We start from the raw sequence: 16,661 nt of genomic DNA, 5'->3' as shown, positions 1-16,661 counted from the left end.
TTTCTAAATACCACTGTCCTGGTAATAAAAGCAAAGTTTGTGGGGAATAGTAGCCATTTTCTATACTTTTTAAGCATAAGCAATTAAAAAAGAACTCTTACAACCCAGGGACAAAAATTGCGTGACAGTGTCATCACTGAAGTTGGTTGTGAGCTGGAATCGAATTCAAGTTCGTAGAGCATCGTGCTAATCACTACTTCCAAGTGCTGTTAACGAGCACCTATGAAGACCGGCACTGAGGCACACGAGGGGATGAGTGGCCAGCACCACGCCTGGTCGCCTTTGTCTCCCTGGTAGTGATGATTTAATACACCGAACCAGGTACGCATTTGATGTTGAGTTCACCTAGGGAAGGCCCAGGATCCGGTTGAGATGATCGCCATTGCGGTGTCTGATACAGATACTCACACACAGACTCACACACAACAACAACAACCGACATTCGCCACTAAGTAGCGGAGACATCACCACGACACCTGTGCCAGGCTATGTGCACCTTGAGGCCACGTGAAGTGTCGAACGCCCGCTGGCAGGAGGTCACAGGGCAGACCCAGGTGCCACGGGTCGAATGACTGAGATGATTGAGATGACTGGCCGATGCACCACCTCAGCCCCCTACTGTGCCAACTTCCTGTGCTTTAACGAGCCAGTGCTCTGCTCGTTGTTGTGAACGTCGCTCTTCTGTCCTCCGTTGTTGCTGGAGGGCAATTTGCTCGAACTGCCCAGTAGCAGCGTCGTTCACGAGCCTCCTCCACAGAGACCGATCTTGACACCGCTGGTACCATTCATCACCAAGTCCACTCAGCTCCACGTCCTCCACTCCATTTCTTCTCTAGCTTGTGCCGTGCCTGTTTAACCCCCTCTATCCGTCCAAACAAAAGCTGTTTGGGCGTACAGGCTACTTGACCCAGCAAATGTAGCCTTGCCTGCCAGAGGAGCTCACAGATGGGACTTTGTCAAGATCTTTTAAGGATTTATGAGCTCCTCAGGCTGGATCATAGGGAGACCAGCCTGAATATTTCTCACCGGCGAAGATGTTCCATTAGGGGGGTCCACGTTTCGCAAGCGTACAGAAGGGAGGGAATGATTGTGGCCGAGAAGACCTGATGCTTCGTGCGGAGCGACAGACCAGGTAGCTTCCACACAGCATTACGCAACCGATGAAAATATATTGCCGCTCGATTGATTTGGAGTGATACCTCTACTGTTAAACTGGAGCCGGCCATAAGCACACTGCCCAGGTATGGAAAACTCTCAACTCTCTCCACAACTGCCCCATCACCAATTGGGAGTTGTGGGGGTGGAGTGTCTGATGGTACAAAATACCCAGGAAGGTGCTTAGTTTTGGTGGGGCTGATGGTAAGGCCCCACCTCTTAGTGGCATGCTCCAGGTTCAGCAGCAGCGGCTCCAACTCCTCCTCTGAGTGAGCAGCAATTACCAGACCATCGGCATACATAACATGGTAGAGCATTAGGGAGCCACACACTCACACACAGACAATGTCACACACTTCCACACACACTCACACACACACAGAGACTTATACACAGACTCATACACACACTCCACACACATACACATGCACACTCACACACACACTCACACACAGACTCACACACATACATTGTGCACACACTCCCACACACAGACACTCACACACAGACAAATGCACAAACTCACACACATAGACACTCTCACACAGACTCATACACACATTCCCACACATACACTGACGCACACTCATAGAGATCCACACAGAGACTCATACACACACTCACACACACAGAGATTCACACAGAGACTCATACACACACTGACAAACACAGAGACTCACATAGAGACTCATACACACACTCACAAACACAGAGACTCACACAGAGACTCACATACACACACACAGAGACTCACACACAGACTCACACACACTCACACACACAGAGACTCATACCCACACTCACAGAGACTCACACAGAGGCTCACACAGAGACTCACACACACTCACACACACACAGACTCATACACACACGCACAGAGACTCACACATACTCATACACACACTCACACACACAGAGACTCATACACACACTGGCAAACACAGAGACTCACATAGAGACTCATACACACACTCACAAATACAGAGCCTCACACAGAGACTCACATACACACTCACACACACAGAGACTCATACACACACTCACAAACACAGAGACTCACACAGAGACTCACATACACACGCACACACACAGAGACTCACACACAGACTCACACACACTCACACACACAGAGACTCATACCCACACTCACAGAGACTCACCAGAGACTCATACACACACTCACACACACAGAGACTCATACACACGCACAGAGACTCACACATAGACTCATACACACACTCACACACACACAGACTCATACACACACGCACAGAGACTCACACATAGACTCATACACACACTCACACACACACAGACTCATACACACACGCACAGAGACTCACAGATAGACTCATACACACACTCACACACACAGAGACTCATACACACACGCACAGAGACTCACACATAGACTCATACACACACTCACACACACAGAGACTCATACACACGCACAGAGACTCACACATAGACTCATACACACACTCACACACACATAGACTCATACACACACACACAGAGACTCATACACACACGCACAGAAACTCACACATAGACTCATACACACACTCACAAACACAGAGACTCATACACACACGCACAGAGACTCACACAGAGACTCATACACACACGCACATAGACTCACACATAGACTCATACACACACTCACACACACAGAGACTCATACACACACGCACAGAGACTCACACAGAGACTCATACACACACGCACATAGACTCACACATAGACTCATACACACACTCACACACACAGAGACTCATACACACACGCACAGAGACTCACACATAGACTCATACACACACTCACACACACAGAGACTCATACACACACGCACACACACAGAGACTCATACCCACACTCACAGAGACTCACACAGAGACTCATACACACACGCACAGAGACTCACACATAGACTCACACACACACTCACACACACAGAGACTCATACACACACACACACAGAGACTCATACACACACGCACATAGACTCACACATAGACTCATACACACACTCACACACACAGAGACTCATACACACACGCACATAGACTCACACACAGACTCATACACACACTCACACACACAGACACACACGCACAGAGACTCACACATAGACGCATACACACACGCACAGAGACTCACACATAGACTCACACACACACTCACACACACAGAGACTCATACACACACGCACAGAGACTCACACAGAGACTCATACACACACTCACACACACAGACACTCACGCACACACACACAGAGACTCATACACACACGCACAGAGACTCACACATAGACTCACACACACACTCACACACACAGAGACTCATACACACACGCACAGAGACTCACACAGAGACTCATACACACACTCACACACACAGAGACTCATACACACACGCACAGAGACTCACACATAGACTCACACACACACTCACACACACAGAGACTCATACACACGCACAGAGACTCACACACAGACTCATACACACACTCACACACACAGACACTCACGCACACACGCACAGAGACTCACACATAGACTCATACACACACTCACACGCACAGAGACTCACACATAGACTCATACACACACTCACACACACAGAGACTCATACACACACGCACAGAGACTCACACAGAGACTCATACACACACTCACACACACAGACACTCACGCACACACGCACAGAGACTCATACACACACGCACAGAGACTCACACATAGACTCATGCACACACTCACACACACAGAGACTCATACACACGCACAGAGACTCATACACACACGCACAGAGACTCACACAAAGACTCATACACACACTCACACACACAGAGACTCATACACACACGCACATAGACTCACGCAGTGCAATCTCTGTTCAATTTAGCTCACAAATCACATCGCACACACGCGGGCACCACAAACACACACTCCTGTCACAATTCATTCAGCCCGCACACGCAAAGACACACACGCAGCAGCCACTCGCACACACACTCGTTCACGCAAAGACAAAGTTCCCCCGTGTAGCCTTAACAGACTGTAGGGGCAAGTGCTCTTAGCGAGCACCTATGAAGGCCGGCACGGCACACGAGGGGATGGGTGACCAGAACCACGCCTTTGTCTCCCCAGTAGCGATGTTTACTGCGCTAAGCGCCCATATTCTCAGCAATATTTACACACCGCACCAGGTACTCATTTAAGGCTTAGTCGACCTAGGGGGGCCCATGACGGGGTTCAGATATGTTGGCACTGTAGTACCTGAATCGGTGTGTGCGTCTGTGTGGAGAGTGGTGGCGCAGCGGTTAGCGCTACGCTGCTGTCCTACGAACCCGGCAACCCGGGTTCGATTCCCGCTCACGGCCAACACCAGTGACGATTTTCTGAACCGATCCTGGGCCTCATCTAGGGGGACTCAGCCTCAAATCTGTACCTGGTGCGGTGTGTAAATATCGCCACTGGGGAGACAAAGGCGGCCGGGCGTGGTGCTGGCCACTCACCCCCTCGTGCGCCGTTCAGGCCTTCATAGGTGCTCGCTAACAGCACTTGCCCCTACAGTCTGTTAAGGCTACACGGGGGATCTTTGTCTTTGTGGTAGTGTGGACCCCCCCTAATGGAACATCTTCGCCTGTTAGAAACATTTCGGCTGGCCTGCCTACGATTCATCCTCGGTTTAACCTGCAGGCTGCATTGTGTGTAGCTCAAACATCCTTGAAAAATCTGGACAAAGTCCCATCGGTTGGCTGGTACATGTAGCCCGCATGCCCAGCCACCGCATGCCTAAACAGCTTTTGTTCGGCCCGATAGAGGAAGCTAAACGGGCGCGGCACGGGCTAGAGAAGAGATGGAGTGACGTGGTACAGGAGGACGTGGAGCTGAGTGGACTTGCCGATGACTAGTACCAGCGGTGTCAAGATCGTCCACAGTGGAGGAGGCTCGTGAAGGACACTACTGGGCAGTTGGAGGCAGTCACCCTCCAACAACAACGGAGGGCGGATGAGCGACGCTCACAACAATGAACGGAGCGCCGGGCAGATAAAATACAGCGAGTTGGCACAGTAGGGGGCACAGGTGGTGCATCGGCCACTCATCTCAGTCAGTCGACCCGTGGCACCTGCTGGGTCTGCCCCGTGACCTCCTGCAAGCGGGCGTTCGACACTTCACGTGGCCTCAAGGTGCACATAGCCTGGCACAAGCGCCGTGGTGATGTCACCGCCACTTCGTGGTGAATGTCGGTTGTTGGTGTTATGGTCGTGTAGTGGTTAGCGCTATGCTGCGTGACGAACCTGGCGACACGAGTTTGATTCCCCCTCACGGCCAACACCCAGTGACGATTATTTGAACCGGTCCTGGGACTCCCCTAGGTCGACTCAGCCTCAAATGGCTACCTAGTGCAGTGTGTAGTAAACATCGCCACTGGGGGAGACAAAGACGGCCGGGCGTGGTGCTGGCCACCCACCCCCTCGTGTGCCCTACCGGCCATCACAGGTGCTACTCGCTAACAGCACTTGCCCCAACAGTCTGTTGAGGCTACACGGGGGATCTTTGTCTTTGTTTGTGTGTGTGTGCGGGTCGGAGACCCAGTGTTTAAAGGGAGTGTGCACACACCCTGTGATTTGCCTCCGCGTGTCCATGGCAACCAACGCCATGGGTAGCAACGGGAGGCAGAGCAGCGAGTCTCCATGGCAACCAGGGATGCACACTAGCACACACGTGCGCGTGTGTGTGTGAGTTTTGAATGGGTGTGTGTGTGTGTTGATGAATGGGTGAATTGGTGGGTGGGTGAGTGAGTAAATGGGTGTGTGGGTGAGTGAGTGAATGGATGGGTGAGTGAGCGTGTGAATAGATGGGTGAGTGAGCGTGTGGGTGAGTGAGCGTGGGTGAGTGAGCGTGTGTGTGAGTTTTGAATGGGTGTGTGTGTGTTGATGAATGGGTGAATTGGGGCGTGGGTGAGTGAGTAAATGGGTGTGTGGGTGTGTGGGTGAGTGAGTGAATGGATGGGTGAGTGAGCGTGTGGATGGGTGAGCGTGGGTGAGTGAGCGTGTGTGTGTGAGTTTTGAATGTGTGTGTGTTGATGAATGGGTGAATTGGTAGGTGGGTGGGTGAGTGAGTAAATGGGTGTGTGGGTGAGAGAGTGAATGGATGGGTGAGTGAGCGTGTGGGTGAGTGAGCGTGGGTGAGTGAGCGTGTGTGTGTGAGTTTTGAATGTGTGTGTGTAGATGAATGGGTAAATTGGTGGGTGGGTGAGTGAGTGAATGGATGCGTGAGTGAGCGTGTGGGTGAGTGAGCGTGGGTGAGTGGGTGAGTGTGTGAGTGGGCGAGTGAGTGGATCAGTATGCATGTGTGTGTATGATATTTATTGCTATGATTGTAATCATCATCGTTATGGGGAGCGGTTAGCTCACGGCGACTAAGACCCAGTTATAGTATTTATCGGAACCGGTCCTGGGCCTCCCCTAAGTCAACTCAGCGTCAAATGAGTACCTGGTGCGGTGCGCAGTAAATATCGCCACTCGGGAGAGACAAAGGCGACCGGGCGCGGTCCTGGACACCCACCCCCTCTTGTGTCACAGTGACGGCCTTCATAGGTGCCGCTGCTACTCTCTAAGAGCACTTGTCCGTGCAGTATGCTACAGGCTTTATGTATGTATGGTTATGTGGGTCAGTGGGTGAATGAGTGATTAGGTATTTATGCTGCTGTGAATGGATGGGTGTGTGGGTGAGTGAGTGGGTGAGTGAGCGATTGAATGAGTAAATGCATTGGTGTTTGTGTGAGTGGGTGAGCGAGTGAGTGGCGGAACGTGTTAGTGAATGAATAGATGAGTGAATGAGTGAGTGAGTGACTGCTACTCGCTATTAACAACACTTGCCCCAACAGTCTGTTACAGGCTATACGGAGTGAGTGTGTATTTGTGTATATGTGTGTGTGTGAATGCGTGGGTGGGCGTGTGGGTGGGAGAATGAGTGATTGAATGAGTAAATGTATAAGTGTTTGTGCGAGTGAGTTTGGTGGGCCAGTGAGTAGGTGAGTGAATGAGTCAGTGGGTGAGTGCGTGGGTGTGTGTGCGTGTTATTATATATTCACATAAGTGGTTTGGGTGAATGTATGGGTGAGTGGATGAGTGTGTGTATGTGGAGCATATGTGTGTTTGTGTTCCTGGGTGAGTGGGCGAGTGGGTGGTTGAGTATATGGGTGACTGAGTGAGGTTATGCATGGGTGTATGAGTGAGTATCAGTGTGCGTGAGTCAATGGATTTGTTTGAGTCTATGTGAGTGAGTGTGTGTGTCGTTGTGTGTGTGTGTGAGTCTCTCAGTGTGTGCGTATGTGTGAGTCTATGAGTCTCTGAGTCTATGATTGTGTGACTGAGTCTAAAAGTGTCTGAGTGAGTCTATGAGTGTCTAAGTCAGAGGTCGGCAACCTACGGCTCCGGAGCCGCATGCGGCTCTTTATGGGCTGCTTCTTGACGATATGTACGTATGTACTCAGATGCATTGCGGCTCTTGAAATACTGAATTTTGTACCGAATTGGAAAGAAATGGCTCTTCTTGTTATTTTGGTTGCCGACCCCTGGTCTAAGTGAATCGATGAGTGAGTGAGTCTACGGGTGTATGAGTGTCTCTATGTATGAGTGTGTGAGTGAGTCTGCGATTCTATGAGTCTATAAATTCGTCTATGATTGTGTGACTGAGTCTAAAAGTGTCTGAGTGAGTCTATGAGTGTCTAAGTGAATCGATGAGTGAGTGAGTATACGGGTGTATGAGTGTCTCTATGTATGAGTGTGTGAGTGAGTCGATGAGTGTGTGAGCCTAAACGTGTCTCGATGTATGAGTGTGTGAGTGAGTCTGCGATTCTATGAGTTTATAAATTCGTCTATGAGTGTATGAGTGTTTCTCGCCGTGTGTGAATCGACGTGTTTGACAGGGAGAGTGGCATTCTCCCTCCTTTCGATTGACAGAGGTCCCCCCTCTCCTCTTCTCCGTCATCCCTCAGTAGAGCTCTTAAACAGACAATTACCTTCCTAATAGTCTCCGCATGAAGGCAACACTCACCAACCACTCACTTACACATTCACCCATGCACTCACTCAACCGTCCAATCATTCACCCACTCACCAACCTGCCAACTCAAACGCAGCCAATCACCCACCCACTCACAGGCACACTCACCCACTAATTCACCAACTCACCCAATCACCCATGTACTCACCCACTCATTTGCCTACTCATCCAATAATTCACCAACTCGGCCACTCACCAACTCAAACGCTCACCTACTCACTCACCCACTCTGTATCTCTGTTAATGTTGAGAGTAGCGAGCGCCAACTATGAAGGCCGACACCGCCCACGAGGGAGTGGGTGGACACCACTACGCTTGACCGCCTGTCTCCCCACACTCACATCCACCCCACTCGTTCACTGGCACGTGCACCCACTCACTCGCAAACTAACCCACCAACTCATACACTCACCCACCCACTGACCTACCCACACACCCGCTCATTCATCTACTCACTCAAACAATCAACCACTGACCCACCTACTCACCCACTCTCTGTGTCTCTGTTTATGTTGATGGTAGCTGCACGTGACTCACATGGCAATGAGGGCAATAACATCTCCACTCACAGCCCTCTCCTCCCTCTCTCCCTCCGTGTCTCTCCTATTCCATCTTCCTCTATATTCTATTTGTCTATACATCCTCTCCCCCTCCCTCTCCCTTTCTCGCACCCATCTCTCCCACTCTCTCTCTCTTTTTCTTTAAATTAAGACTCAGAGAGAGAGAGAGATATACACACAGACCAGGGATCTCAGTGTTTTTGACACGGTCATCGTGAACCCAGCGACCCGGCCATAGTGAACCCAGCAATCCGGCCATCGTGAGACTCACCCAGCGACACAGCCATCATGAGCCCAGCAACCCGTCCATCATGCACCCAGGGACCCGTCCATCGTGAACCCAGCGACCCGTCCATCATGCACCCAGGGACCCGTCCATCGTGAACCCAGCGACCCACTCATCTTGAACCCAGCGACCCGGCCATCTTGAACACAGCGACCCGTCCATCGTGAACCCAGCGACCCGTCCATCGTGAACCCAGTGACCCACCCATCGTGAACCCAGTGACTTGGCCATCTTGAACCCAGTGACCCACCCATCGTGAACCCAGCGACCCGTCCATCGTGAACCCAGCGACCCACCCATCATGAACCCAGTGACTGGGCCATCTTGAACCCAGCGACCCACCCATCGTGAACCCAGCGACCCGTCCATCATGAACCCAGTGACTCGGCTATCTTTAACCCAGCGACCCACTCATCTTGAACCCAGCGACCCACCCATCATGAACCCAGTGACCCGGCCATCGTGAACCCAGCGACCTGGCCATCTTGAACCCAGCGACCCGGCCATCTTGAACCCAGCGACCCACTCATCTTGAACCCAGCGACCCACCCATCATGAACCCAGTGACCCAGCCATCGTGAACCCAGCGACCCGGCCATCTTGAACCCAGCGCCCCGGCCATCTTGAACCCAGCGACCCACTCATCTTGAACCCAGCGACCCACCCATCATGAACCCAGTGACCCGGCCATCGTGAACCCAGCGACCCACTCATCTTGAACCCAGCGACCCGTCCATCATGAACCCAGCGACCCGGCCATCTTGAACCCAGCGACCCACTCATCTTGAACCCAGCGACCCGTCCATCATGAACCCAGCGACCCACTCATCGTGAACCCAGTGACTCGGCCATCTTGAACCCAGCGACCCACTCATCTTGAACCCAGTGACCCGTCCATCATGAACCCAGTGACCCGTCCATCGTGAACCCAGTGACTCGGCTATCATGAACCCAGTGACTCGGCCATCTTGAACCCAGCGACCCACTCATCTTGAACCCAGCGACCCGTCCATCATGCACCCAGGGACCCGTCCATCGTGAACCCAGCGACCCGTCCATCATGAACCCAGCGACCCGTCCATCGTGAACCCAGCGACCCGTCCATCGTGAACCCAGTGACTCGGCCATCTTGAACCCAGCGACCCACCCATCGTGAACCCAGCGACACGGCCATCTTGAACCTAGCGACCCACCCATCGTGAACCCAGCGACCCGGCCATTGTGATGCCAGTGATCCGGCCATCGTAAACCCAGCGACTCACCCATCGTGAACCCATTGACTCGGCCATCTTGAACCAAGCGACTCACCCATCTTGAACCCAGCGACCCACCCATCTTTAACCCAGGGACTCAGCCATCGTGAACCCAGCGACCCGGCCATTGTGATGCCAGTGACCCGACCATCGTAAACCCAGTGACCCGGCCATTGTGAACCCAGGGACCCACCCATCATGAACCCAGTGACCCAGCCATCGTGAACCCAGCGACCCGGCCATCGTAAACCTCACCCTTGACGGTGGCCGTACGGGTGCAGTTGTAGAGGATGGCGAGCTCGCCAAATACTTTCCCTGGACTCATGGTGCACAGCTTCACCCCCTCCTTGGTGACGACCACTCGGCCCTCTAGAGAGGGGGGGGGGGAGAGGGACAGAGGGGGAGGCAGGGAGTGGAGGGAGGGGAGGAAGAGAGAGGGAGAGAGGAGAGTTTTCAACTATGCAGGAATGGCCTTGACCCGATGTTACGCGCAGATTGATGGGCACACACAGACACAACAACAACAGCAGCCATAGCAGCTCGCCCACTCGGCATCAAAAGGAGGGGAGGGCAGGGGGCACAATGCTAATCCCAGCTGCAAGCGATGATGGAATTCTCGCTTGCAACTATCCTCAGCTACTTGTGGGTTTGAATGGGGTCCTGGGTGTACACCCACCACTGGAGTGGAATAATGGCAGGCGCATATTACAGATGACAAGCCGATGGTCAATGGGCTGATCAGCTCCATGATAGGTCCTGTTGTCATGGACACGGGCCTGCATCCGCTGTTCCATCACTATATAGCTCAGCATCCATGATGTTGTGTGGATGCGCCGATGCCGGAACAGCGTGTTGGTAATTACAAGCCCATGGGCTGCACAGAAGTCTAGCAGCCTCCTACCATTGCTATTGAGCTGATCTGGCCCATGCCTTCCAATCTTTCCAAAGAGCCCCAATGGCTGCTGTGGTGGCTACGGTCGCCACGAGGGGAACAGCCAATTGGAATTGGCCTTCCCTCCATGGCAATGCTCACAGCCACCACAGCTTTACCGTCCTGAAAACCAACCAGGAGGTAGGGGGTTGATGTTTCCATTACCCACTAGATAGACAAAGACAAACACTGATGGTGGACTGACCCACTCACTCACACTCACTCACATTCACCCATTCACACTCACTCTCCCACACTCACACTCACTCTCTTACTGGTGAACACTCACACTCACTTACTGCTAGATACTCACAAATTCACATTCATACAAGACAAATATTCCCCGGATAGCCGGAACAGACTGTTGGGGCAAGTACTGTTAGCGAGCACCTGTGAAGGCTGGCACAGCACACGAGGGTGTGGGTGGCCAGCACCACGCCCGGCCGCCTTTGTCTCCCCAGTGGCGATGTTAACTAGGCACCGCACCAGGTACTTATTTGAGTCGACCATATGGGAGGCCCAGGACCAGTTCAAATAATCGTCACCGGTGGTGTTGGCTATGAGCGGGAATCAAACACACAGGTACACACAGGTACACTTAGTTGACTGACATTGTCTCGTACGTACACTCACCCACACCCACCCACCCAGCCACCCACTCACCCTCCATGACGTAGACGAGTGACCCCACATCGCCCTCGCGGATGATGCAGCTGCCGCGCGTGAACTCCACCGGGTGCATGGAGTCGACCACCTCGAGGATCTGCGACAGCTCCAGGTTCTTCATGAAGTCGTTGTCCAGGATCGCCTCGCGAATCAACTCCCGAGACCTACGGGGTAAGATAGTAGGGTGGAGGGTGGTGGTGGTGGTGGTGGATCAGGGGAGAAAGTGGGAGGGAGGGATTGAGGGAGGAAGGGAGGAAAGGAGATGTGGGGAGAGAGGAGGAGAGTTGTTAGTATTGGGAGAGAGGAATGGAGAGAGAGATGCGAGACATCACCCTGTCAGCATTATCCACACCCTCCCCTTTCCCCGGAGAATGGAAAAAAACTGATGACGTACATTTTCTTGGTTCTTTCGGTAAAGTGACTTTACCGAAAGAACCAAGAAGATGAATCCCTGCAGTCACGAAAGCTTTAAATCGAAATGATGACGTACACTTACATCGTAGGAACGTAATAGGAATAAAAAACGGATGACGTACATCTACGTCAGAAGAACGTGATAGGAATAAAAAACGGATGACGTACATTTGCATTATAGGGACGTAATAGAAATAAAAAATATGTTATAGGGACGTAAAAGGAATAAAAAAACGGATGATGTACACCTACGTCATAGGGAAAAATTGATAATGTCCACTTACATCATCAGAACGAAATAGGAATAAAAAAGGGATGACACACTTACGTCATAGGAATGTAATATAAATAAAAAAACTGATGACATACACTTACGTCATAGAGACGTAATAGGAATAAAAGAACGGATGACATACATTTACATCATCGGAACGTAATAGGAATTAAAAACGGATGACGTACACTTACGTCATGAAAGCGTATAAGAAATACAAAACGGATGACGTACACTTACGTCATAGGGAAGTAATAGCAGTAAAAAACGAATGAGGAACACTTACATCATATGAACGTAATAGGAATTAAAAAACGAATGACATACACCTACGTAATAGGGAAAACGAATAACGTACACTTACGTCATAGGAACATAATAGGAATAAAAAATGGATGACGTACACTTACATCAAAGGAACGGAATATACAAAACGGATGAGGTACACTTACACCATAGGAACGTAATAGGAAAAAAACTGATGACATACACCTACGTCATAGGGAAAAATCGGATGACGTACACTTACGTCATAGGAACGTAATAGGAATAAAAAGGGATGACGTACATTTACGTCATAGGAACGTAATGGGAATATAAAAACCGGAAAATGTACACTTACTTCATAGGAACCTAATAGGAATTAAAAAGAGATGATGTACACTTACGTCATAGGAACGTATTAGGAATAAAAACGGATGACATGCACTTATGTCATAGGAACGTATTAGGAATAAAAGCGGATGACATGCACTTACGTCATATAAACGTAATGGGAGTAAAAACGGATGATGTACACCTACGTCATAGGCACATAATAGGAATAAAAAACGGATGACGTACACTCATGTCATAGGGACATAATAGGAGTAAAACACCTATGATGTACACCTACATCATAGGAACATAATATATACAACGGATGAGGTACACTTACGCCATAGGAACGCAATAAGAATAAAAAAGGGATGACTTACACTTTTGTCACAGGAACGTAATAGGAATAAAAACGGATGACGTACACTTACGTCATAGGAACGTAATAGGAATAAAAAACGGATGACATATACCGACGTTATAGGAACGTAATAGGAATAAAAAGACGGTTGACGTACACTTACGTCATAGGAGCGTGATAGAAAAAAACGAATGACATACACTTACGTCATGGGAACGTATAATAGGAATAAAAAAGGGATGACATACATCATAGGAACGTTATGAGAATAAAAAAACGGAAGACGTACACTTACATCATAAGAACGTAATAGAAATAAAAAATGGATGACATACACTTACATCATAGGAACATAATGAGAGTAAAAACGGATGACATACACCTGCGTCATAGGGAAAACGGATGACGTACACTTACATCATAGGAACGTAATAAGCATAAAAAACGCATGACGTATACCTACGTTATAGGAACGTAATAGGAATAAAAACCGGTTGACATACATACTCTTAGGTTTTTTCGGTAAAGTCACGTAGGTAAAAAAAAATGTAATTGATAAAAGTAAAATTAAACAAATAAAAAAATTCACGACGTTTCGGAATCAACACAAGCCTCCGTCTGCAGGTGGAACCGTCACAGCCACGACAGCTATCTCATTTACTTGATACGTCGTGAATTTTTGAATTTGTTTCATTTTACTTTTATTAATTATTTTATTTTTTACCTACGTGACTTTACCGAAAAATTTCGATTTGCAAATTCCTTTGTCAAGGCGCCCAGCTTATATATATATGCTCCAAGCTCGTGTGCTGTTTCATTCAGACTCTGTCGCCTCGACGGACCTGGTTTTTTCACCTGAGGACGGCTGCTTGCGTTGTGGCCGAAACGTCGTGAGAATTGTTTTATTATGTTTTATTTTTATTATTTTATTACTTCCCTTCTACGTGACTTTACCGAAAGAACCAAGAAGATTTACCGAAAAAACCTAAGAGTATGAATCCTTGCAGTCACGAAAGCTTCAAATCTAGGTTGACATACACTTACGTCATAGGAGCGTAATAGGAATAAAACATATACTGATGACGTATATGCACGTCATCGGTATGGGAAAGGTTTCAGCAGGATGTAGTCCCCTCCCCCCCCTAAGGGGACAAGCCAACGTTGCTTTCACGAGTCAGGCTACACACGTCGGCTCAAAGCGACGAGGGCGTTCTAAACGAATCTGTGCACTGTGAAAGATAAGAAGTAGGTTGTTTTGTCGTGTTTGGCAATGCAACTGGAGGTGCTCTATACTCTTAGGTTTTTTTTTCGGTAAAGTCACGTAGGTAAAAAATAAAAATACAAAAATAAAATAATAATAAATCAATTTTATTGCTATTTTTTTTTACCTACGTGACTTTACCGAAAAAACCTAAGAGTATGAATCCTTGCAGTCACGAAAGCTTCAAATCTAGAAGGAGGTGCTCTGTCAAACACCGAAAAGATTCAACCTTTTTGCAAGGAATCAAGTACTGCATTAACCACACAAAGTACTTGTGGTGGAACATGCAAAAACCCTGATAATATATGGGCATTGGCATTAAAACTAATTGGCTTACACCAGGGACAGCAACCTTCTTTATGACCCAGTCTCACTACCAGCATCAGACAAGAAAACAACACCAAAAGGCGACCAGTACAAAGACAATGCCACGCGTATCAGAGCATTTATTGCTCGGGCTGAGCAGCAGCTATATGATGGGATGCCTTTTTGAAAGTATCAAAGCGTAACAAAGCACTTCCACGACAACTGTTGACTGGCGCCTTTATTATATGACTGCACTGCTCCGCTCTCTCTCTCTTCCTCTGCCGTGACGCGCGCCCTCTCTGCTCCACCATCGCTGCGCGTCTCTCCCTCTCGCTCCCTGTCCACCGCGGGAGGAGAGACGGCTTCACTGGAAGGACCGCTACGTGGCCGGTGGCGTTGATGCAGTCCGGACTCCAGGCTTCCCACACCGACCCAAACGCCCTCTCACTGCCTCCCCTTATATTCTCCTCGGCCGAGCAAGCTCCGCCTCCAGACACGCCCCCTCGTAGAACCTTCTCGACTGTTCTCGCACGTACCCTCTAGCTCCGCCCATCACCTTTGGCCCAGATGGATCCCACACTTCCCATTGGGTATTCGTTACCCAGTGGTGGCTTATGCAGATACCCCTCGTCGTCCCCTAGATGGTGCTCTCTCATTACAAAAGTATGAAAAATAAGAATTGGAAATACAACAGGCGTTGTGTTTTTAAACACCAAAGAGAAACCTTTAGCAAGGAGTCAAGCCAAACAACTCTTGGCGCGTTGGAGGTTGATTCTAAATGCGGAGGACCAGAGATAAATCCACGCAATGCCCACCACGGGGATTTAGAGAATATTTGGCTGCAGCTTTAAATTTCCGCGTGATGTTGATGATTTTCTTGGTTCTTTCGGTAAAGTCACGTAGAAGGGAAATAATAAAATAATAAAAAATAAAACATAATAAAATAATTCTCACGACGTTTCGGCCACAACGCAAGCAGCCGTCCTCAGGTGAAGACCAGGTCTGTCGGGGAGACATCGTCTGAATGAGAGACACAAGGTAGCGCTAACCGCTGCGCCACCGCTCACTGCTACCCACCCACTTAGTCACCCACCCACTCACCCACCCACTCATCCTCCCACCCACTCACCCACCCACTAACCCACCCACTCACCCACTCACCCACCTACTCATCCACCCACTCACCTACTCACCCACCCACTCACCCACCCACTCATCCACCCACTCACCCACCCACTCATCCACCCACTCACCCACCCACTCATCCACTTACTCACTCATCGACCTACTCACCCACCCTCCTGCTCACCCACCCACCCGCTCACCAACCCACCCGCCCACCTACCCACTCACCCACCCACTCACCCACCCACTCACCCAACTCAACCAAAACAACAGCCGCCGTTCACCACGGGTCTGACCATGCAGGTGCCATGGGTTGACTGCTGTGCCAGGCTAGGTGCCCCACCTACGCCCTCTGCTGTGCCAATTTGCTGTGTTTTATCTGCCCGGTGC

At 49.9% G+C, this 16,661-nt stretch overlaps 1 protein-coding gene across 3 annotated transcripts in view; it reads right to left on the bottom strand.

Moving 5' to 3' along the window:
* Nucleotides 1-16,661, bottom strand: part of LOC133359698 (cGMP-dependent protein kinase 1-like) — a 329,349-nt gene that overhangs the window by 37,499 nt on the left and 275,189 nt on the right. For all 3 annotated transcript variants that reach the window (XM_061578215.1, XM_061578213.1, XM_061578216.1), the window contains 2 exons: nucleotides 11,931-12,097; nucleotides 10,592-10,705 (listed from right to left, as the gene is read on the bottom strand). In XM_061578215.1, coding sequence (XP_061434199.1) covers nucleotides 10,592-10,705; nucleotides 11,931-12,097 — 281 coding nt within the window. The remainder of the gene's footprint in view (nucleotides 1-10,591; nucleotides 10,706-11,930; nucleotides 12,098-16,661) is intronic.

This window comes from Lethenteron reissneri, chromosome 65, assembly GCF_015708825.2.
Source record: "Lethenteron reissneri isolate LAM-NWPU_2019-01 chromosome 65, ASM1570882v1, whole genome shotgun sequence".
NCBI lineage: Eukaryota > Metazoa > Chordata > Hyperoartia > Petromyzontiformes > Petromyzontidae > Lethenteron > Lethenteron reissneri.
Note: the sequence above shows the minus strand (reverse complement) of the source record. Positions and strands in the feature narration are given on the sequence as shown.